This window comes from Dunckerocampus dactyliophorus, chromosome 17, assembly GCF_027744805.1.
Source record: "Dunckerocampus dactyliophorus isolate RoL2022-P2 chromosome 17, RoL_Ddac_1.1, whole genome shotgun sequence".
NCBI classification, from domain to species: Eukaryota; Metazoa; Chordata; class Actinopteri; order Syngnathiformes; family Syngnathidae; genus Dunckerocampus; species Dunckerocampus dactyliophorus.
Window position 1 is genome coordinate 7,080,524 of NC_072835.1, and position 25,040 is coordinate 7,105,563.

At 40.3% G+C, this 25,040-nt stretch overlaps 1 protein-coding gene across 3 annotated transcripts; it reads left to right on the forward strand.

Annotated features, from left to right (window-relative positions):
• The first annotated feature begins 1,727 nt into the window (after positions 1-1,727).
• smyd1a (SET and MYND domain containing 1a) lies at positions 1,728-24,055 on the forward strand. Of its 3 annotated transcripts, XM_054758066.1 has the most exons (10): positions 1,728-2,026; positions 9,567-9,743; positions 13,827-14,040; positions 14,127-14,257; positions 15,827-15,865; positions 16,484-16,670; positions 18,417-18,509; positions 18,576-18,739; positions 20,078-20,246; positions 23,396-24,039. In XM_054758066.1, the coding sequence occupies exons 1-10, from the start codon at positions 1,890-1,892 to the stop codon at positions 23,462-23,464; spliced, it is 1,380 nt and encodes a 459-aa protein (XP_054614041.1). In that variant the 5' UTR covers positions 1,728-1,889; the 3' UTR covers positions 23,465-24,039. The 3 variants fall into 3 exon arrangements, with proteins under 3 accessions (XP_054614041.1, XP_054614038.1, XP_054614039.1); XM_054758063.1 differs by having other exon boundaries at positions 20,078-24,055; XM_054758064.1 differs by lacking the exon at positions 1,728-2,026 and adding an exon at positions 7,023-7,164 and having other exon boundaries at positions 20,078-24,054.
• Positions 24,056-25,040: the final 985 nt, after the last annotated feature.

Consider the following 25,040-nt stretch of genomic DNA (forward strand, 5'->3'; position numbering starts at 1 on the left):
CAATTAGTGTGAGGAATGATCAATATTGTTAGCAATCAACATTGTTAATCCAACTGACCTGCTTTGGTATAATTGGGACAGTTCTGGATGATATTTAGATTTAGCGTGTTATAAAATACCTCACACAGCATTCAATGGATAAACGTGTTGATTTCCTTCATTTTTTGCATGAGTTTTAATGACAATAAGTGTGCATATGCAGGGGGTGAGTTTCAGTGAAGGTGTGCAGTTAAATCTTTAGGATTGTTCAGTCTTGGTTAAGAAAGAAAGGAATGCATTCCTGCATCTGTGTTTTTGAAGACACAAGCTACGCTCTATGGGATCCAGATGTTGACTGCAGGCCATACATGGAGTCACTGGATATATAATAAAATATACAGTAATTCCTCATTTATCACAGTTAATTGGTTCCAGACCCTACTGTGATAAGTGAATTTCCTCGAAGTAGGATTCCTTATTAAAAATGGAATAGTTTTGTAGTGAGAGCACCGGCCTTCACAATTTTTAACATTATTAGAGCCCTTTACACTCATATTACCCAATATAGTGGACATAAAAGAAAATAAGACAAACAAACAACTTGTGCTCGTGTGTGTTACTGTAACACTGTGTTACTGTAAATGTGTTTCAGTGCTAGGGGAGCCGAGTGGGGGGGCGGACAGGAAGTGATGTTGGGGGTTCAGAATTGGGTTTTACAGTAGTTGGCTTGGGTTACGATGTCAAAAAAAATAGCCTGTGCCTGCAGTAAAGCTTGTTCCGGCGATAAAGTATGGTGCTTGTGTGTCTATATCATCGCAAACTGTCTTCTGAATTCCTTGTATTTGTATTTTACTCAATGTAGCCATTTTTATGCTTGAAAATGCCTAATATTGGCCAAAAACAAAAAACATTGGCTTAATTATGCATATTTATTCACTAAAGCTGAATCACACTTCCACTCCTTACCCCTTATCTTAGCCTTTTACCCTCATGACTTGTTGTAATGACTTTTTCCATTTCTTAGTGTCTTCTTCCCCTTGGCCCTCGGTTTTAATGGGTAGGGACCCATCCCTCAGGCGAAGGGAAAAGGCTAAGGGGTGGAATTGGGATTTAATAATAGGCCACATTCAACCACAAACCAACATGATTTATTAATTTATATATTTTTGAAAAACCATGATAGGGTGAAGTCTCAAAATCTGAAGAGCAAAGTGGCAATGGACTACTGTAAAATGGATAAATGATAATAAGAAAAATTATAATAATTAATAATTTTTAAAAACAATGCTAAATGCTAGGGTTGGGGCCCATTGTTTTACTTAAAGCACAAATGGGTAAGACAAACAAACATCCACACTCACATTCACACCTGTGGACAATTTAGTCTTCCATGAGCCTAACAGGCATGTTTTTGGTGATGTGGGAGGAAACCGGAGCACCCAGAGAAAAACGCACTAGCACAGTTGGAACACGGATAGTAGATAGATAGAGCAAAGATACTACATATTTCCAACAGCGATTTGAAGTGGGAGACGGACGTGCTAACCATGAAGCATCTATGTTTTCACTCAGTCCAGTTTGTTTTATTTTGCCTGTCATGTGCTTGTAATGGAAGGCAACAGCTGGCATAGACAAAAATACCACAAGGGAGGCGACCCAACTAGGGAACGACTCCCACCTTGGATCCACACACCCTCCCAGTTCCCTCCACTGGTCTTCCTTCTCCCGCTGGGGAGGTGCTTCAAGCCTTAGAGGAGGTGAATGTATTTTTGGCTGTAGGACGGGCCGGGCCAAGGAGGCCAGAGCACCTGAATGTGTGTGAGAATTTCATCAGAAGCCACCACTCCAGTTATCTTCGTGTAGCCTCTGCTACTGTTTTCTCCCTCTCTGCTTTTTGCTTTGTTTGCACAATGACGGTGGGGAATATGGAGAGCGCTGAGCTGTTTGAAGCAGGGCAGAAAGGCCGCGGCCTCAAGGCAGGCAGAGAGCTGAACGCTGGGGAGGTGGTGTTTGCAGAGGCCAGCTTTGCTGCTGTAGTCTTTGACAGGTAGGAGGATGATGTCACTGCCCTGATGGACACAATCAAATGATGTTTTACTAACTTAGTTACAGGTTCTTCCTCCGTCCCATTGGGAATGTGACCTCGTTTCCAAATTCTCAACTGCCTTGACATCAGCAACTAGATACATAGCAGCTGACAAGGTGTCATGTGATCCTCAGGTTGACTTTTGGATTTTGTAAAGTGCAATATCTGTGTCAAATGTAATGTCTGGTTGTTAATCGGTTCCAGACTCGACCGCGATAAGTGAATTTCCACAAAGTAGTATTCAATATTAATAAATTAAATAGTTTTGTAGTCATGGCATAGAAATCCCGTTTATGACCTAAATACGGTTTTTAACATTATTACAGCCCTTTAGACATGAAATAACACCCCTACAGTCACCTTTGTGTTACCAAGGGATGCTCCAATCGTGGTTTTATGCTGCTGATTCAGATACCTATCATCCATGGGTGCAATCAGCTAATACGGATGCCAATCACATGGATTCAATGTATTTATGATGAGTGCTGTTGGCCAGGGGTGCCGTGTAAGAGAAGTTAAGACAATTCCAAGGTCCCCTGACTGCCAGGTCCAAAAAATATATAATTATTAACAAAATAAAAAAGGGGGAGGGGACATTTTGGTGGGGCCCGACATGATTTGTTTTTCATGAGGCCCAGAATTCCTGACTACACTCCTGCTATTGGCAATATGATCTGAAAAAAGGAACAATAAACTCACCTTAATTTAGACAAAAACATATTTTACTTACTTTTTCAAGACAACATATATCACTCGTGAGACTTACAGAGGATGAGACAACGTATTTAAGGAGACTTTGGTTGAGAGTACATTGTCTGAGGGAGCTTTAGCAGGACTTCCAGGCAGGACATAAAGTGGTTTGAAAAAGTGTTTGTCCCTATCTTTTTTTTTTTGCATGTTTGTCCCACTTCAAGGTTTCAGATCATCAAACAAACTTAAATATTAGTCAAGGACAACACAACTGAACACAGAATGCAGTTTTTAAATGAAACTTTATTATTTAGGGAGAAAAAATCCAAACCTACATGGCCCTGTGTGAAAAAGTGATTGCCCCCTAAACCTAATAACTGATTGGGCCACCCTTAGCAGCAACAACTGCAGTCAAGCCATAACTTGCAATGAGCGCTGTGGAGGAACTTTGGGCCACTCATCTTTGCAGAATTGTTGTAATTCAGCCACATTGGAGGGTCAGGACTTTTACTAGACCACTCCAAAGTCTTCATTTTGTTTTCCTTTAGCAAGGTGCACTTGCTGGTGTATTTTGGATCATTGGGCCTCATTCACAAAACGTTCTTACGCACAAATGTGTTCTTAAAGCCTTCTTACGAAGATTTTTGGCATTCACGAAACGTGTTCTCAACTCACAGTTCTTAGATCTAAGAACAAATTCTACGAACGCTCAGGAGGACTCTTGCACTTTCAATGCTCAATCGCAACCCGATCCCAAAAAATGTAGTGCAAATAAAATATCCCAACAATTATTTATCATCAAAACAACTAAAATATACTCCATCGATAAATATATATTCAAATCCCAATTCATCAAAAAAAAAGTAGCTGGCTGGACGTGCGCTGCGCAGAGAGAGAATGTAAAGGGACCATTAGATTTATTTGCTGAAAGCGATGAATATTTGATGTCCCGCTTCAGGCTTCAGGCTTCCCTCTCTGATCTTGCAGGTGTGCAGGATCATCAGAATAACATCGCAATGAAACGTGGTGTGTCTATTGCGCACGTAGCACCCCCAGATAAAGAAATGCGCCCCCAGCCACGTCTTGAGCCAGAGCACGGGGCTGCTGTATTAATTAGACAGCGTCTAATCAAATGTAACCACAGAAAAAATAAATTGTCACACACAAACTATGTATTTTGACTTTATTTTTCCATCATGATTGTGTAAATATTTTCTAGAGTTTCCGAAATGGTTTGGTTTCTGATTGATGGCCCACCTCCCGTTTCCTCCAGATCCCTCCGGTGCAGTCTAATCTTTTTTTTAGTCTATTTCAAGTCAAAACACTTCTTTTTAACCTCTGCGGTGGCGCGTTTCTCCGTGGAAACGGCATTTATGTTTCCTGCAATGGTGCTCCATGCCGACTCTTTTTGGATGGCCTGATGACCGGTGGATACACGTGAAAATAAGGTGGTCTTGTGTTCGGTCACTCCTTGTAAAAGCACCTCTATTTCAGTAGGATTGAAGTTTTTCTTCTGTTTGTTGTCCAGCTGCTCCTCAGTCTTGCCCTTGCGCGTTGTCATCTCCGCCTCCAGCTGCCTGTTACGCACGGCACATTTTTTACCTTATATAGGAAATAATAGGCGGTGACCTATGCAAATTAGGCCTCACATGCACGTGCATCACAGTTGCCATTCATCAACCTAAGAACACCGGTGCAAACGATTATCCCTACTTAAGAACGTGTCGTGAAGGTGGCGGAGTTTCCAACCCACGTCTTCTTAAGTACAGTTCTGAAGAAGACTTTTAAGAAGATGTTCGTGAATGAGGTCCAATGTCCTGTTGCAGAACCCAAGTTGGTTTCAGCTTCAGGTCACGAAGAGATGACCGGACATTCACCTTCAGGATATTTTGGTAGACAGCAAATTCATTGTTCCATTTATCACAGCAAGTCTTTCCGGTCCTCAAGCAACAAAATAGCCCCAGACCATCACACTACCACCACAATATTTACTTTGCGCTACTTTTACACCAGATGTAATGGGACACACACCTTCCAAAAAGTTCAACTCATCCTTTTGTCTCCTGGGAAGGTTCACCACTGTTCCATGTTTTTGCCATTTGTAGTTTGCTGGAGTCCCAAAGCTTTAGAAATGGCTTTTTAACCTTTTCCAGACTAATTAATCTCAATTAATCTCAGTTATGTTTTAACAGGGGGAGTGGGGGCAATCACTTTTTAACACAGGGCCATGAAGGTTTGGATTTTTTTCTCCCTCAATACTAAAAAGTTTCTTCTAAAAACTGCATTTTGTGTTTAGTTGTGTTGTCATTGACTAAATTTGTTTGATTATCTGAAACATTTAAGTGTGAAAAACGTGCAAAATGTTTTTATAAATGTATTTATAGAGAATTATTCATACACAAGGTAATTCAAAGTGCTTTACGGAAAAGAAGGGTAAAATCACTTCATAAAATCATTCCACAAACATAAAATCATTCTAAAATCCATAAATCCATAAATCATTCCATAAAACAAAAAAGATGATGAATCAAGAGAATGAAGTAAATCTGCAGGACCATGTTCACCGGCCGTCAGTGACACGGAGATCTGAGTGTCGTCTGCATAATTGTGGTAGGACACATCACAGCTGCGTATGAGTTGGCTTAAAGGAAGCATGTACAGATTGAACAATTGGGGTCCCAGGATTGACCCCTGGGGAACCACACAGGTCATAGCCATTTGCTCTGAGGAACAGTTACCAACTCCAACAAAGTACTTCCTGTCCTCCAGATCGTACTTGAACCAGATTAGAGCAGTACCAGAGATTCCCACCCAGTTTTCTAAACTCTGTAATAGGATCACATGGTCAACTGTGTCAAAGGCAGTGCTCAGGTCCAGCAGAACTAAAAGTGAGACTTTGCTTGCATCTGTGTTCAGACGAATATCATTTGTCACCTTGATTGGAGCTGTCTCAGTGCTGCAGTGGGACCTAAAGCCTGATAGGGAAGTATCAAACACATTGTTAGAGAGGAGAAAGTGAGTCAGCTGTTGGTATACAACCTTTTCTTTTCTCAAGAATGACAGGTTTGATATGGGCCGATAGTTGTTACAGTACTGTGGCATCAAGACTGCTCCTCTTCAGAAGAGGCTTAATGACAGCAGTACAGACTTTAGAAATCTAGTTGGTAACTCAAGGCAGCATGTGGATGGACCCACACTGCAGATGATCTCTTTGCCTGTTTTGTCAATGACAGGTATGAAATGTGTCAGCTTGTGATGTGTAGCTGGCTGCAGAATAGTTATTTATGTTGTGGAATTTATTGCTTTTTTTATATCTTGAACTTTGTTGTGAAAGAATGTTGCAAAGTCATTGCACTAAGATGTAGAAATGAGTTGTAAGGGCAGTGAAACTGGAGGGTTTGTTAATTTGTTCACTGTGGCAAACAGTACACAAGAGTTGTTACTGCAGTTAGTGATGAGTTCAGAAAAATAGCTTTCTCTTGTTCTACGCAAGGTTTGGTTGAAAACACAGTTTTTTCTTTGTAAACCTCATAATCAACCTGGATCTTTGACTTGCGCCATTTCCGTTCGGCTCTACGGCACTCCCTTGTCTGTGCTGTGACAGACACTTATTTTCTCCATGGCGCCATTTGCTTACTTTCAACCATTCAGGATCAATGGTATGCAAAACATCTACAACACTTAATGTATAAGAGCTCAACAGATCATCAACATTAGAACACAGTGTGTTTTCCAACCTAATGCTTGCTATAAACTGTGTCCCTGTGCTGCTATTAATGAGTCTTCCCTGAACAACTGTAGCGTCAACTGTTTGGGTGTAATAGACAGGTCAAAGAAAACACAAAAGTGATCAGACAAAGCAACATCCACAACATTCACATTTTAAATACTCTTAGTAATGATCAAATCAATAGTGACCTTTGCTGTGGGTAGGTTTGGTCACATGCTAAGTTAGACAAACATTTCAAGGACAGCAGTGAGTTCTTTAGCATGCCTGTCATTAGCTACATCCACATGCACATTCAAGTCCGCTGTAATGACCAAACAGTCATAATCACTGCACACAACTGGAAGTAACTGAGTAAAATCCTCAATAAAACAAATCTGTGGTGATTTGTAAATGGTAATATAAAGCAGTGGTCCCCAACGGGCCGCGGCCCGGTACCAGGCTGTGGGTCATTTGGTACCGGGCCAAAATAAAAAATAAAAAAAATCATTTCCATTTTTTCTTTTTTTCATGTTTTATTTTGAAAAGTGGCCGGATACTCTCTGTTACATCCGTCTCACTTGACACATGTCCACTGTGCGTGTGCTAACTTTATCTCATGCCGCACAGATAGACTACTACTGTATTTTTACCATTTTTCTTTCACCTCATATTTGCTGATACTATGTGGGACTGCATAAGGGTAAGTTTTGATGACTTATTGAGTGCTAATGTGCGCATTTGTCTCAAGTTACCTTTAGTCTTTTACCACACACGTCAAACTGCAATGTAATAATCTCTCTGGAAAAACTTGGCTGGAACTGGTGGATGGTGGGTCGGCATTCATTTTGTGCTTTTAATTTGATGTTATTCATGTCTTAGTTTTACACAATACTTAATAAATAAGATAAATTAGATTGCTATAATGCAGTGGTCCCCAACCTTTTTTGACCCACGGACCGGCTTGTGTTTACACAAGCTAGTCCGTTGGGGACCATTGATATAAAGTACGGAAGTCTGTTTTAATGACACATACTCAAAAGAAGAAAAAAGCCCAAATGACAATTTTTAGGTGAGTATATTGTCCCTGAATAAGGCACAAACACCCTCACCCCTCTGGTGTTGTCACGTTTCAGAAACAAAGACGAAATGAGGAGGACTAGACTCAATCAGGACAGCATTTGCTGTGTTGTTGTCCAGTCATGTTGTCAAGAATGGCTAAGCACAAGAACAAAGTACAAAAGAATAAGACTAGAATCCAACAAAAAATACGGGCCAAGCCACACTATGGGTAACAAAAGTCACTACTACAAGAGGTAGCAGGAAAAAGGCTAGGTAACAGAAAAACCCAAAGCAGAAATAGCTGTAGCAGCGTTGACACTGTTGGGAATAACAGCTACTCCGACGGTGAAGGCCTCGAAACCTCACCATAATCCGTCAGGTGGTTGTTCTTTAAATGCCTTATTAAATGAAAGCTGATTAACAAGAAATATTTTTCATGGCATGTTTTTAATTTTATATCACTCTCACAAATGGCAGGCATGTTCCACACAGCAGACATGTTTGTTTTGGCTGTGGCACGCCTGCGCAGTGTGAAGGAAAGTGGGCAGGAGACACTTTTCCGAGACGTATGCTTTTCCACGGAAATCGGCCAATATTGATTGGTGCCCGATCGATTGGAGCATCCCTAGTATGACCCAATATATTAGATATAATCAGAGAAGAGAACACATATTAGACATAACTAAGATAACATAGACACATGTTAGCAGTTCCTTGTTTTTTTTCTGGACAGCTATTGTATTGTCATTGTATTGAAATGGTGGCTTCAAATGACTTTGTACTTGTATTACTCAATATAGCAGACATCCATCCATCCATCTATTTTCTACGCCGCTTATCCTAATTAGGGTCGCGGGGGTATGCTGGAGCCTACCCCAGCTGACTTCAGGCGAGAGACGGGGTACACCTCAGACTGGTTGCCAGCCAGTCGCAAGGCACATATAGACAAACAATCATTCGCAATATAGTCGACATAGTAAGAGTAATAAGACATAAATAAAACTCCTGCTCGTGTGTGTCGAAGTAAAGGTGTTTCCAAGCGGACCTTAGTGGCGGGCGGACAAATGTGTGGAGGACAGCTGTTTCACAGGAGTTTTCCTCAAAAATTGTGATGGAAGTTGTAATGTTTTTTAGGTGTTTGTTGCGATAAAATTGTGGGAGAAAATGAAAGTTGCAATAAATGGTCTCTGTATAGGGACATTTGTTAAAGACTAAGGCAGGAATGAAGAAATATAAAAGACTAAGAATAGCATCTTAGCAACAAGGCACACTTAAATAAACAAAAGCTTTATTCAGCACAACAAAGCTCACCTGCATTCCTGTCAGTATAAGACTCTCTGCCTTCACGTGAGTAAAAAATACAGGACAAACCTTCACAGTTAAAAATCTTCTTTGCTGAAGATGACGAAACAATGCAAATACAGTAATCCCTTGTTTATCGTGGTTATTTGGTTCCAAACGCGACCGTGATAAGCGAATTTTCGCAAAGTAGTATTCCTTATATATAAATTGAATATTTCATCAATATTATTAGTTAGAGCATAGAAAACCTGTTGATTACCTTCTAATTGCAGATTTTTATATCAATAGAGCCCTCTAGATATGAAATAACACCCCTATAGTCACCTTTACATGTCAATTACCCAATATAGTGGACGTAGTTATGGAAAATAAGCTATTTAAGACATAAATAAGACCCGTGCTCTTTGAGGGTTCACAGTTGAGTTTTAGTTATTGTGTTCAGTTGTGTAGTGATTGACTAAAATTTAGATTTGTTTGATGGTCAGTTGATGGATGCGATGGTCTTAAATGTTTGATCAGCTGATAAACAGCCTATTTCAGTTTAATTGTTGCTTTCAATAAATTACTTTTTCAAAATGCTTTTTGTCTCACTCCGCTTTCTTGTTTTTGCATATTGTAGCTCTACTTAAAACCTCATTAAGATCCAAATGTGCAAAATGCAAATTCTAGCAATTTTTCAACTGGTCTTAAGATTTTGTATAAATACATACAGAAATAGCTCAATACTCTGCTTTCTCGCAGCATGTTCATGCAGGTGTGCCACAGCTGCTTCCGCCAGCAGGCCATGTTACATCGCTGCGGCCAATGCCAGTTCGCCTTCTACTGCAACCGCACCTGCCAGACTGCATGCTGGGATGAACACAAGAAGGAGTGTGCGGCCATCAAGAAGGTTGGCAAGGCGCCAAATCAGAATGTTCGGTAAGAAAGACATCTTAGCCTCCTTAAGCTGATAGTTGGACTTATTTGTGAGGGAAGAATACACTAAATAAACTCATAATCTTATCCTGCTCAACACTGTCGCGTCATTTACATTGACAGTACACAGCTTAGGAAAAACAGAATACAGTGATAGAAGGTAACAATGCACCATTAACATCTGCTGGGCTCTAGTTGGAGAACCTGGTTGGAGAATCTGGGGATGGACCACAAGAGAGAAGGCAAAGAGAGGAGTAATAATAACGACAATAATAACACAAAACGTCCATCCATCCATCCATCCATCCATCCATCCATTTTTCTTCTTCCGCTTATCCGAGGTTGAGTCGCACGGGCAGCAGCCTAAGATGAGAAGCACAGGTTTTGCTTTCACAGGCTGCTTCGTCCAGCTCCTCTCAGAAGATCCTGAGGCGTTCCCAGGCCAGCTGAGAGACATACATAGTCTCTCCAACATTCGGGTCTTCACAAAGGCCCCCTAACGTGTCGGACTTGCCTTTAAACACCTCCCCAGGGAGGCATCTGTGAGGCATCCTGACCAGATGCCCGAGCCACCTCATCTGGCTCCTCTCAATGTGGAGGAGCAGTGGTTCCTCCCGGATGACAGTGCTTCTCACCTAATCGCTAAGGGAGAGCCCAGCTACCCTACGGAAAAAAACTCATTTTGGCCACTTGTACAAGTGATCTTGTCCTTTTGGTCACTACTAACACAAACCTCTGGTCATGAGCAAACACAAATAGCAATAGCATTAATAATAATTAGCGCTCTCCAACAGTCACAGGTTTCAAATTAATTAGTCATCATTAATCACCATTTGGCACTATGTGTGAAATATGTCCATTTTTGCTGTATTTCATGCACAGAAAGATAAATGACAGGACATACAGTAGTTACAGTACATGTTTACAGTATGCATTTACAGCAGAAAGCTGAAAGTTTAAATCAAGCTAAAAGATACCACCAGTGTCTGAAAATGTAATTGCCTAATGCGAGTCTCTTTAATAGTAGCAGAACCACACTTTAATCACGTTGTTATGAGCCATGTTATGAGCCATGAAGGCTTGCGTGAAGACACGACGTAACTTAAGATGAATTCACATGAGTGAGTGTAGATGTATTTTCTGGCATTTCCGAGCGTACTTAAATGCAGCAAATCGTACTTGTGCAGTAAAAGTTACGTTGAAGAGAGATAAGAATATTCACTTACTGTTTTTATTTGTCTTTCTGTTTATTTAGAGCACACATACATGCATAATAAAGACGTTCTTGTGATTTTCGGTGTGCCCCTGAATACAACTGGAAGGTTTCCAGGATGAGCGGACGAGAGAGGTGTTTTTGAGTTGGAGATACGCGGTGTTGGAATTGCCCTGTTTTTGATGTGTTCAGGTCAGAATAAAGTTATTAAAGAGCGCTAGACTCTGTGTGGACGCTATTATGGCCCCGCCTGCTGTCATAACAGAGACATGTGGTTTGACATGATGCGCATCCATAAATGATGCTAACATTTTTAAAGTAATTAGTTAAATAAATTTGTTATCATAGTTAACGTGGTATTTTTGACAACCATAATAATAATGTGAGCGAGAATTTGTCAGTGGAAGCTGTCGCTAGTAAACCCAAGAAAGACCCAGTGGCCCAGAGGACTGAGCAGGCCCAGACAAGACCACCAGGGCCCATCACATGTCCCATGAATCTGAGGGTGGCACCCTCAGACACCCTCAGATTTATTAATATGTTTGTTCAGGCTGCATTGTTGTTGGAAGTTAGAAAATACAAGTTGTTTGGTTTGCCTTTAAAATGTTCCAAACAATGATCAATACTGTATGTCTGGTTTGTTTGCTCCATCAAATTGTCTTGCCTGGTCGTGACTTTCTTCTGAGCTAAGCTTAAGTCTCTGGAAGTCCACACATTGTTACATTGTGTTTACTTTGTAACATTGTTACTAAAACATATTTTTCACACACTGTAAACTCTTCTTTTCAACAGCGGTTTTCTCTGTTTATTGCACATATAGTAATTTTAATGGTTTACAGTGGTACCTTGGTTTTTGTTATTAGTAAGTTCCAAAAGGTCAAATAAAACTGAAAGAGAGAAAAAAAACAAAGCAAATTTTCCCATAGGAAATACAGTGGTGCCTTGGTGAACATCATTAATCCGTTCCAGAAGGTCCAACTCAAACCAAAACGGACTCTTACCAAAGCAAATTTTCCCATAGAAAATAATGTAAATCTAATTGATCCGTTCCAGACACCCAAAAACACAAAACACATTTTAAACAATAATTAAAAAAAACAAACAGACAATAATTCTAGTTTAAAGTGCATAAAATGATGTAAAAATAATTACAAATGACAAATGAATGGACAGCTGAGCATTTAACATCACTTTTAGCTAGTTTTGTTGGAAAAAACCTCCACTAAACCATCAATGAGCAAAATAACACAAAAAAACACATTATTCTACTGCAACCACAATTTGCAAATATGTAAAAATATGTCACACAGAACCAATAAACATGTACCTTGTCGTTTTAATACAGAAAATTAAAAAAACACCCGCGGGGATGCCTTACAAGGTGTCTGCTAACGTCCGTCCATCCATCTACCCATCCATCTTCTATGCTGCTTATCCTCACCAGGGTTGTGGGTATGCTGGAGCCTATGTCTGGTGACGTGTGCTCTGTTTGACTCTAGCTGCCGTGAACATAATACGGTAAGTTTGAATGCTCATGTTTTGTTGTTAGAACCAGAAATGAGTGTTATGGATGTAAAATGAGACAGGCAGAAACACAGAGTTGATAGACGGTTACGTGGGAACCGGAGTAGACGTGTGTGCACCGCAGCCAAAAGTTCCATTGAAGAACATCACATGGTTGCACAGTGCATCATGTCCAAAAGTAGTAGAGTAGGAAGAAGCAGAGCTTATTTCATCCTATACCTTCTCCGTGTCTCGGCAATTGATTATATAGTTGTTTGTTCACTGGACCAAGTGTTTGTGTGAACAAATAATATACAGTACGTATCATGACAAGCCAACTCCTAAACAGAATACATTTGGACAGGTTTTACCGAATGAGGCAGTGCATGAATCAAGAATTTGGGATTGACAATTTGAACTATGAACTATGAATCATTGACCATTAAAGAGTTAAAGTGTTTCCTTTTTGGAGGAGTCTTGACTACCTACTGGGATTCCTTGACGTGTTTGCAATCAAACAAAAACACAACAAAAATGTGGCAAACAACACGGTGAAAGAGTGAGTACAGTTGGGCCCTCTTAGAGATATTGTGAGAAGCACTGTCATCTGGGAGAAACTCGGAGTAGAGCCGCTGCTCTTCCGCATTGAGAGGAGCCAGATCATGGTGCTCTGGCATATGGTCAGGGTGCTTCCTATAGACGCCTCCCTGGGGAAGTGTTCAGGGTATGTCTGACCAGTGGGACGCGTTGGAGAGAATATGTTTCTCAGTTGGCCTGGGAATGCCTCTGGATCCGTTGAGAGGAGCTGGACGAAGTAACCGGGGAGAGGGACGCATGGGCTTCTTGCCTTATGCTGCTGCCCCGTGACCCAAAGATGAATGGATAGATGGATGGAACATGGCAAAAATAAACTGTAAAATAAAAAAACACCCAATGAACTTTGTCATATAAAGTTTGTTTCTCTGTCCCTCTTCATCACACAGGCTTGCGCTCCTTTGCAAACAAACCCCCACTCTGCTTTGTTTCACAGCCTGGTCTTCTCGGAGCTGCTGTGACGCAGTCCCTCGGATTATCGTAATGTCATGTACATCACTGGAAAGCAGGGAGCCTCTAGTTTGAGAAACTGTTGGAATTATTTTGATTAGACAAATGGTTCAAGACGTGTAGTATGTGGGTACGATTAAAAAGCAGCTTAACAGGCTGTACTTTATCCATTCCTGGACTACAATAACAACATTTGCTTATTTTTTAGCTTCTTAAAAGGGTTTTTGTGTGTCATGAGCTCCTCCAGGATATCCCTTGGGCCCCCTGATTGTGTTGATCATGGACTGAAAGACCCACTCATGTACTCTTCTTATTTCCCCCTGCAGTCTGGCTGCACGAGTGCTGTGGCGCCTTCACAAGGACACAGGCATCGTGGCAGACAATCAGATGATCTCAGTGGAACAGCTGGAGGACCACGTGTCCGACCTGGCAGGGGACAGCCTCAAAAAGCTCGAGAACGATGTCAAGAGCTTGCTGGGATATTGGTCTTATGGAAGGAAACAGCACTCAGTCGACTACATCTCACACATCTTTGGCATTGTAACAATGAACACCGAAAACTGTTTTCGTTCCTCCTGGACCACCACCTTCTCTTCCACATACTTCTCTTATTTGTGTCCCTGTAGATTAAATGCAACGGATTCACACTGAGCGACCAGAGTGGGCTGCAAGCTGTCGGTGTGGGGCTTTTTCCCAACCTATGTCTGGTCAACCATGACTGCTGGCCCAACTGCTCTGTTGTCCTCAACCACGGCAAGTATGTATCATTTACAACAGGGGCGTCCAAACTTTTTCCACAGAAGGCCACATATTGAAAAATGAACAGATGCAAGGGCCACTTTGATATTTTGTACAGCAAAACATGTAGATATGCTAAGAAGTTAGATATATATCAAGAAAAAACTGCAACCGCTTGGTGATATAGGTAAAAAAAAAGCCTATTATTAGTATGAACTTGCTCTTTTTCCCCCATTTTTGCTGTTTTTTAAAAATGTTCCAAATATTTGATCTTTCTTCAATAGTCTTTGTACATTTTCTTTTTGTAATATTAAGACTTTATTCTCATAATATTTTGACTCACTTCCCATAATATTAGGGATGTCCCGATCCCGGGCTGCACGGTGGTCTAGTGGTTAGCACGTTGGCCAACACGGTAACAGCTTGGAGATCGGGAAGACCTGGGTTCGATTCTCCCCTGGGCATTTCTGGGTGGAGTTTGCATGTTCTCCCCGTGTGTGCGTGGGTTTTCTCCGGGTACTCCGGCTTCCTCCCACATTCCAAAAACATGCAGGTGAGGTTAATTGGCGACTCTAAACTGCCCATAGGTATGAATGTGAGTGTGAATGGTTGTTTGTCTATATGTGCCCTGCCATTGGCTGGCCACCAGTCCAGGGTGTACCCCGCCTGTCGCCCGAAGTCAGCTGGGATAGGCTCCAGCATGCCCCCGCGACCCTAATGAGGAAGAAGCGGTATAGAAAATAGATGGGATGGATGTCCCGATCCCCATTTTTTGGCTTCCCATCCGATCCGATTTTTTTATAGTCTAACAGATCCGATTCGATCGATTACAAACATGAATTTGTGGAATTGAATACGGTTATGAAAATAGCTCTTCAAAACATTACTTTTTTATTACACGGCATGGCCAACAATATTGTTTGGTTTTTGTAACAAATTTGTGGTGTGATTTAGAATACATAACTTTTTTTTTTAACTCCATTAGGGCCAAATAAAATCTGTTTTATGTTTTCCCAAATTCTGTTTTTTTTTCCTCAAGATTGGATCGGGACATCCCTACATAATATCCCAACTTTTTCCCAAAGCAAATTTTCCAAAAATTACAACTTAATTTAGTTTTGTATGTTTGACAGAATATCACAGCTTTTAAAACAATAACATTTTTAAAAAATATTTCAACGCCACGCTTTTAAAATGACATGATTTTTCCTCATAATGTTACAAGTTTATTCCCATAAAATTGTGACTTAAAAAAAAAAAAAAAAAAGTTAAGACCCCCAAGGTCCTCTGTCCAAAAGCTTAAAGGGGGTGGCCCAATGTGATTTGTTTTCATGGGGCCCAGAATTGACCCCTGCTGCTGCATGTGACGTAATCCCTTAGAGCGTTTCCTCTTATCCAGTAGTAAAGATATGTACATTTTCACATCTACAATAACCACCAAAGTCTTTACTTTCACACCAACATCATTCATGCATTGTAGATGATATGTTGTATTCTAGCGAAGGATTAAAAAAATGAAGTGCATGGATGATATCATATCAATAAAGCCTCACATGTAAACATTGAACTTGTCACTTTCTTTTTACAGCCAAACTGCTCTGAGCTCCGCTCTCCACTCTCAGAGGAGGTACGTACAGCCCGTGCTCACTTTACCTATCTTGGGTCAAGAACGGGAGGTATTTGTCACAACTGCAAAATGCTAATAAGGCACTCAATTAATGTCACTGTTTCCATGATTTTCAGTCAATATACTGATTATATGATTCATTCAAAGTACGTTTGTGGCATTAAGCACAAACAGTTTTCAAACACAGTGGAACCTTGGTTAGTGTAATTTATTTGTTCCAGAAGGTCCGACTCTAACCGAAAGGTACTCCAACCTGACCAAATTTTCCCATAAGAAATAATGTAAATCCGATTAATGTGCTCCAGACATCCAAAACTGTTAACACACCACATGTTTTATAGTTTTACATTTATAGTTTTACATGCAGACTACGATTGGAAATGCATATAAATTAATATGTAGGCTAAATGAACATTTAAGGTTACTTTTACCTTCATTCTGCTTCCTGTTTCTATGTATTAGCAAGCTAATAGGATGCTAACAAGGACACTTTGTGATAAAAAATGCATTAAGAACACAACAAAACGCGCACCCTAGTATATGCTAATTGGAACATAACGTAATTTTTCAATTATTGTTACGTTCATTGGAGACCCTAAATAGTTTCTTCTTTGCTAGGATTGAGCTGCGAGCTTTAGAAAAAATCCCTGAAGGTCAAGAGTTGACCGTGAGCTACGTGGACTTCCTCAACCTGTCAGCTGAGCGCAAGAGGAAGCTGGAAGAGTGTTTCCACTTTGAGTGCACATGTCAGCACTGCAGCCAGCACCTCAAGGATGACTTGATGGTGGCTGCTGCAGACAGCAAGGTGAGACATTTGGTGGATTTCATTCTAATCTACGAGTTTGCTGGGCTCCTCCTAAATGTGTGTGAATGAGCTGATCTGAAGGACTGATACAGATGTGCGAGTCATGAACGACTCGTCAACACTCGCCAGTTTTTACTGAACTGGAATTCACGGGTACTCGTCTCCATAACTCGTTGACTTACTCAACAAAACATGCCATTGTTTACCTGGATTTGTGTAAATGTATTAACCCCGACAGATCTGCTTCTTGCCGCATATCAAATTTCCTTTCCCCTTCCTGCCCGAATGATTCACCCGTTGCGATTGAGTCTCGCTGACTCAAGGGTGCTCAACAAAGACTCGAGTTTCACTGACTGATGGGTGTTTGAAGAAGACTTGAATTTTGCGTTTCACTGACTCACAGGTGCTCAACAAAGACTCAAGTTTCACCGACTCACGGGGTGCTTGATGAAGACTCAAGTTTCATTGATTCACAGGTGCTCGGCAAAGACTCGAATTTCACTGACTCACAGGTGCTCGAGGAAGACTCGAGTTTCACCGACTCACTCACAGGTGCTCAACAAACACTTGCATTTTTCTGACTCACGGGTGCTGGAAGAAGACTTGATTTGTACGTTTCACAGACTCACTGGTTTTTGACAAAGACTCGAGTTTCACTGAATCACGAGTGCTCGACGAATACTCGACTGTCATTGGGTGGTCGACAACAACTTGAGTTTTACTGACTCACAGGTGCTCGACAAAGACTCAAGTTTCACTGAATCAAGGGTGCTCGATGAAGACTCAAGTTTCACTGACTCAAAGGTGTTCAGCAAAGACTCACGTTTCACTGAATCACGGGTGCTCGATGAAGACTCAAGTTTCACTGACTCACCGTGGCTCAAGAAAGACTTGAGTTTCATTGGCAAAGACTCGAGTTTCGCAGACTCATGTGTGCTTGAAGAAGACTTGAGTTTCATGTTTCACTGACTCACGGATGCTCAATAAAGACTCCAGTTTCATCGAGTATCTGATTCACTTTAGAAGACAGTAAAAGGAATTGAGTTTGATCTGGCATGTCGTCGTCTTCTTTTTTGTTTTTTGGGGGGTTTTTTGTAGCTTGCAAACCAGCTATTGGGTGCATTAGCGCCACATACTGGACTGGAGTGTGGGACGCAAGATCATATGGGGAAAAAGAATAATACATCAATAAATAATAATTATTCTTTTTATAAGAATGAAAAAAAACAGAGCAAAACAAGGCAAAAAGAGAAAATAAAGTAAAATTTTATTTGAGTGACATGTCATTTGAATGCTTAGAAATTAGAGTCCACTTCAAAATTTGAAATCCACTGTAGGAAGTGGAAGAGACGTCCTCACAGGAAGTTACACATCTGGTGGAAATAACTCAGAGTAACCACAAACAATAGACTAACCAAACAATAATAAACCTTCATTCATATGAAAAAAGGTCTGAAGATAAAACCGCAAAAATAATAAGATGCGTCATAACAAACACTCCTTTTTGCACAGTTTTGTCTTCATGTCCAGTGAGTTTTAATGCTAGAGGAATAATACTTGTACCTTTCAGAGTGGCTAATGTTAGCTTAGAGCAAGTCTGAGGTGGAAATCTTATGATTTTATGGAATTATGAATGGCATATAGTATTTGTGTAGTTATGATGACTATCATTATTATTAATAAAGCAATATGGCCTCCAGTATGGGGCACAACTTCTGACACGCTCATCTTGTTTGTCCCTAACAGCCGTCTGCTGAGAAGCTAAAAGAGGTCACTGCCTTCAGTCAAGACTGTCTGGAGAAGATCGAGAAGTCCCGCATTGAGAGAAATTTCCACGAGGTGCGTTTCCTTCCTGGCATCACACAATCTTCTGTGTGGCTCTGAACAGGCCCGGTCTGCTTTTAGGTGGTGAAGCTGTGTCGTGAGTGTTTGCAAAAGCAGGAGAACGTCCTGGCTGACACTCACCTGTCCAAACTGCGCGTGCTGAGCATAGCCAGCGAGGTGCTTTCATACCAGCGCTCGTTCTCTGAGGCTGCAGAGTACGCTGGGAGGCTGGTGAATGGATACATGTAAGTTTGCCACCTCATCTATGCTCTTATTTAGTGACACATCTCAACATAAAGCTTATCGCTAGCCCAGGGGTGTCCAAAGTGCGGCCCGAGGCTGTTTTTTTATTGGCCTGCGGCACATTCTAAAAATAACAAAAATAAAAAAAATAAAAATAAAAAGCAGCAACAACAAAAATGGAAAAATCGGCAGTAATTTTACAAGAATAAAGTTTTTAAAAACTTGTAATCTAACGAGAAAAAGTTGTAATTTTGCGAGAATAGTAATTTTAGTAGCATAAAGTTGAAATCTTAAAGAAAAGGCTGTTCTTTTTTTTTACTTGTAATATGAGAAACAATCACAACAACGAATGAAGTCATTTCTTGAAAATTAGGTTAAGGAAAAAGTTGAATGGTATGAAAATAAAATCAAAATCTTAAAGGCATAAATACGAGAAGGAAATTTACAAGAAGGAAGTTGAAATAGTTCGAAAATTCAAAAAAACAATAGAAAAGGATAAAAACAGCAATAATTTTATGAGAATCAAATCTAAATGTGAAGTGAAAAAAGTTGTTTTCTAACAAGAAAAAAGTCACAATTTTACAATAACACATTTGTAACATTATGAGGAAAAATTATGTAATTTTATTAGCACAGAGTTGAAATGTAAAAAAAACATTATTTTGTTATAATATTATGAGAAACAAACAAAACAAAAAATGTGTTTTAGCTATTAGTACAAATTATAATATTAAGGGAATAAAGTCAAAATAGTACAGGAATAAAGTCACAACATTACGTAAATAAAATTTACAGAGATTATTTCTGAAGAAAGTTGAAATATTTACAAAATGAACAGAAGCAAAAATGGGAGGGGAAAAAAAAGAGCAAAGAGAGAAGTTCACACTATTGATGTGGTTTTCCACCCATGTCACAAAGCTGAGATGCAGGTTTTTCCTGAAATGTAAATAACTTGTTAGCATATCTACATGTGCTGCTTTACAAAATGTCAAAGTGGCCCTTGCATCCTTTCATTGTTCACTATGTGGCCCTCAGTGGAAAAAGTTTGGACACCCCTGTCTCAAATGCTTCCACTTAGAGCCTCGTCTACTAAGGTCCCAATCAACGAGTGCTAAATTGCGTGAGCAAAGTAAAAAATGGCACATACAATTAATGGGCGTGTTGCGATTGATCTACAATAATTGCTTGCGCAATTTTGAACAGGGCAAAATTGCTGCGGCGCACTCTATTGAATTGAGGATTTTGCATCAGGTTTTTTCATGAACATGCGGTACTACAGCTCGGAAAAGCATTTCAACTTAACCTTGCAAGATTAACTTTGCATCCTGTATCATCCACAGGAAGTTATACCACCACAATAATCCCCTGTTGGGTTTGGCCATCATGCGTGCGGGCGTCATACACTGGCAGGCGGGGCAGACTGAGCAGGGCCACAGCATGATCTGCCAGGCCTTTGGCATTCTCATGGTCACCCACGGGCCCAACCACGCTATCACCAGAGACCTGGAGGTGAGGTCATGTGGGTTCATTGTGGGTTCATTGTTGGGTTCATATACAGGAAGTCCTCAGTGCAAGGGCAAGTACATGTTCCATATTATGACGGCAATGTACGTCTCTCTGGAGTATAAAAAAATGCGTCATGAAAAAGAAAAAAAACATGTAAGTCGAACTGCACTAATATGTGAGTTTGCAAGTCGCATTCATCTAGAAATTTATTTCACAAAATTGAAGACCAAGAACAGACATTTAATGTAGAAAGGCAAGTTATTCAACTGCACGATATCACACACAACAACAGGCTGCATAGCTGTCTGCTATGTCAATGCAACAGGGGTGTACAATGTGTGGCCCGGGGGCCATTTGTGGGTTGGGGCTGTTTTTTATTGGCCCATGGCACATTCAGAAATTATTTAACAAGAAAATACTAAAAAAAAACAACAGCAGCAGCAAAAGCGGAAAAATCAGCAGTAAGTTTACAAGAATAAAGACAAAATATTAACAGAAAAAGTAGTAATCTAACAGGTAAAAGTCGTAATTTTACGAGAACAGCATAATGTTATGAGGAAAAATAACCTCATTTTAGTAGCATAAAGATGAACTATTAAAGGAAGAGGACATTTTTCCCAAGTCATGATACTATGAAAAACAAACAAAACAAAGTTGTAATTTTTCATCAAATTAGCTTGTGGAAAAAGGTATGTTACAAGACTGAAGTCAAAATAACATGGGAATAAAGTCATAATTGGGAGAAGAAAATTCACAAGAACAAAATTCAAATAGTTGGAAAATTGGAAAAAAACAGCTGTAATTGAAAAAAATACATTACAACATTTTATATTAGTAGCGTAGAGGTGAAATATTAAAGAAAAATTATTTAATGAAAAAAAAGTTGTAATAATGAGAAGCAAAACAAATTAAAGTTGTCATTTTTGGAAACTTAGGTTGGGGAAAAAGTTACGATATTAATGGATTAAAGTCAAAATAGTATGGAAATAAAGTCATAATATTCCAAAAGGAACATTTAGAAGATTATTTAAGAAGAAATACACGTACACTCATGATAAACATTTTAAGAGCAGTTGAAAAATTGCAATAATTTACATTTTGCACTGTTGGATCTTAAGGAGGTTCTAAGTAGAGCATCAAAATGCAAAAACAAGAAATGGGAGTGAGACAAAAAAAATTTGAGTAAACAATTTATTGCAAACACCCTTAAAGTGAAATAGGATGTTCATCAGCTGATCAAATCTTTAAGACTATGCCTTTAAAGCCAAAATCCTGGCAAAAATGTGGATTCAATGTCATTTTCTGCCATAATCTCTTGATGGTAAAAAGGCTTTTTCTGTTTGAACGCGGTCGCATTGTTGAGCTGCATAAGCAAGGCCTCTCTCAGTGTGCCATTGTTGCTGATGTTGGATGCAGTAGGACAGTCATTTGAAACTTCTCCTGAGTGTTATGGAACAAAAAAAGTCAAGTGGTAGACCCAAACAAATGTCACCAGCCCTGAGCCGGAGGAGACGATTGGCTGTCTGTCAAGACACGGGACAATCCTCAGTCCAGACGAAGGTTGTTACTGGTGCCATGTGCAGTCCAAAAACCATCAGACGGCATCTGCGAAAGAAGGGTTTTAGGAACAAAAAACGTCTTCAAAGGCCTCGTCTCCTTCAACACCATAAAACTGCCCATTTGGAATTTGCATGCGAGCACCAAACATGGAACATTGAAAAGTGGAAGAAAGTTTTATTCTCTGATGGGAAAAAATATATCCTTGACTGTCCTGATGGCAGCATGTTCGCCTTGCAGTCAGGAGATCGTGGGTTTGTATCTCCGTGGCAACATGTCTGTGTGGAATGTGCATGCGTGGTTTCTCTCTGGGTACTCCGGTTTCCTCCCACATTCCAAAAATATGCATGCTAGGTTAATTTCAGACTTTTAATTGTCCATAGGTATGAATGTGAGTGTGAATGGTACTCTGCGATTGGCTGGCAACCAGTCTAGAGTGTACCCCGCCTCTCACCCAAAGACAGCTGGGATAGGCTCCAGCATAACCGCGACCCTTGTGAGAACAAGCGGTATAGAAAATAGACGGATGGGATGGATGTGCTGATGGCTTCCAATGTTACTGGCATGACAAGGAGATACGACCTGAGATGTTTTCCCCACGGCACAGTGGAGGGGGCGCCATCATGATGTTTCAATGGACCAATGAGCTTCAGGTTGTGCAGGGGTGTCAAACGGCAGCTGTTTATGTGGAGATTTTGCAGGGGGCATCCCTCATGACTGAAGGCTCTCGCCTGACAAAGGACCTCTTCCAGGGGAATAACATCACTCTTTTGGACCATCCTGCGTGTTCCCCTGATCTAAATCCAATTGAGAACATTTAGGGATGGATGGCAAGGGGAGTTTAGAAAACATCAGTTCCAGAAAGTGGATGCCCTCCGTGAAGCCATCTTCACGACCTTTCCCACTGGCCTCCTGGAAACAAAGGAATAAAGCATGCCAAACCAATTTTTGAGGTGATTAACAAGAATGTTGCAGCTACTCATTACTGAGTCCTTTTTAAAAAGATTTTATTTCTATTTAGGAGGGTTTCAGGGTTTTTTGAGGTATTATGGTCTTACACTTTGGATCAGCTAAACAGCCTATTTCACTTTAGTGCTTGTTTGCAATAAATTGCTTCCTCAAACATTTTTTGTCTCAATCCCATTTCTTCATTTTGCGTTTTGAAGCTCCAACAGTGCAAAATGTGAATACTTGTAATTTTTCAACTGGTCTTTTGATCAATGTACTAAAAGGTTTCTCAAATAAGTAAACCAATAATTCCTTTCCTGGTAATTACATTTATGAAGGAGTAATTACATTACTAATCCAGTTAAGTTTTTTGAAAAGTAACTAATAACTATAACTAATTGCAAATTTGGCCAACAATGGTTGTAACCATGAAACGTCAGAACGTGAAATGTCGTTACACCTCGACCGCCTGGACTTGTCTGTGAGAAGGTTGAAGAGTACCGGTAAGTGTCGACAGTAGCTTGTCAAATAGCGAGCCAGCAAATGTTTAATATTGATATGCTTATGGAAAAGTGGTGTCCATGCATCAGATAAAGTGCTTTTTTTTGGGGAATTGTGTGATGTGGAGTCCTTCTGCCCACCATTAGTCGATGCGCATGCAGACTGAGATGGAACTGAAGAAGAAAAAGAAGGAAGAGGAGGTGGCCTTATCCTGAGCTATGCTGACTTCAACAAGCAGCTATACGCCCCATTGGCGAAGTGGAAGAATCACCCTAATAAGAAAGATGGCTGCTCAGGTGTCGCAGCACAATTGGCTGGATGCGTGCTGAAAAAGAGTACCATCGATGTTACATGTTGTGTGCAGCAATGACAATAAAACTTGTTGTGATCACTTCCCCACCATCAGGAAGTCATCTGTGTTCTGCCCACCCAACACCCTTCATCAAAGGGTGTCCCTAAAGTCTGGACACATGTTCACAAATGCATATAGAGTCGTCTCTCGCTATACATCACGGTTCGAACATCGCTTTATTGCAGTTAATGCACTTATTGCATTCATCAAATGATCGCTGATTTGTGGTTGAATACTAAGAATGCAAATTGTATGTATTCTTGGCCCAAATTAAGCATTTTTAGCAAGAACAAAAATGCAAATATAAGGCATTTGGATTATGTTATATGTAGTGTAATGTCAGGTAACGTTGTGTGTGCCTTTAACTCATTCAATCCCAGCCAGGTTTCAAAAGGTTTCCTTCCGTATCGGCCATTTTAGATGATTTTGACTGATTTTTCAAGGCACACAGGCTATTGTGTTTTATGGCTATATGGAACCTACCAAAGAAAGATTAGACTCCTGTCTTTCATCAGAAAAAAGTTTGTTTCTACCTTTTTCCGTTCTTTAGTAATCAGCAGTGGAACAGGTAAGGGAAGTAAGTTTTAGGAAAATATCAGTTCCCGACTACAAAAGGGAGAAAACCTGCATTTTGTGAAAAGATACATTTCAAGCAGAACTTTCACTTTGTCACAAATATTTTTGGATTTTGTGAAAGCTCAAATATCTAAACAACTATAGAAACATAACACAAAAAAGTTTTTTTGTACAGCAAAATAATTTAACACCAGGAGCTATTAACAAGTTTCACATTTGGAACTGAACAATGTGTGTCCACACGTGTGCATGTGCATGTGTATGTGTGCGTGTGGAGGCATTAAAATTTCCTACATTGTAGGCATTGTACCTTCTGCACGCTACACTTCTCCACGCTCTCTCACTTCCTCCTTCCTGTCATGTGTGATTCTTCTATTCACATGATCACTGCCGAGCTCTTATCATATCATATGCACTTCTGCCACCTTGTGGCTGTTTTTGTTGCTTAAAATTGCTCTGAAGTGAAATGCATTAGAGAGTTGTGTCATCACCTCTTTTTGCCTCTCGCGCACAAAAACCTAAAAGGCGTATAAATATGTCGTTGGGATCAGGCATTCAGGTTTATAAAAATGTATAACTACATCTTTGGCATTGAATGAGTGAAGAGATGGGGCCTGGGAAGTGATGTGTGTGACGTCAACTAGCTAATGTTTAGTTGCTGAGTGTTAGCATGGTTAGCAGTGGGGAGAGTGCCAGTGACTGGCATGAGTTGTGGCTGACAGCTGCTCCTGTGTCAATGTTCACTGCATCATTGCAGTAGTATTCTAGTACACTGGCCGCTAGGCGTCAGGAACATTCCATTGATGAGACAAGAGACAATAGCTACCAAGTATGCTGAACTCGGATATCGAGAGTGGTACGGA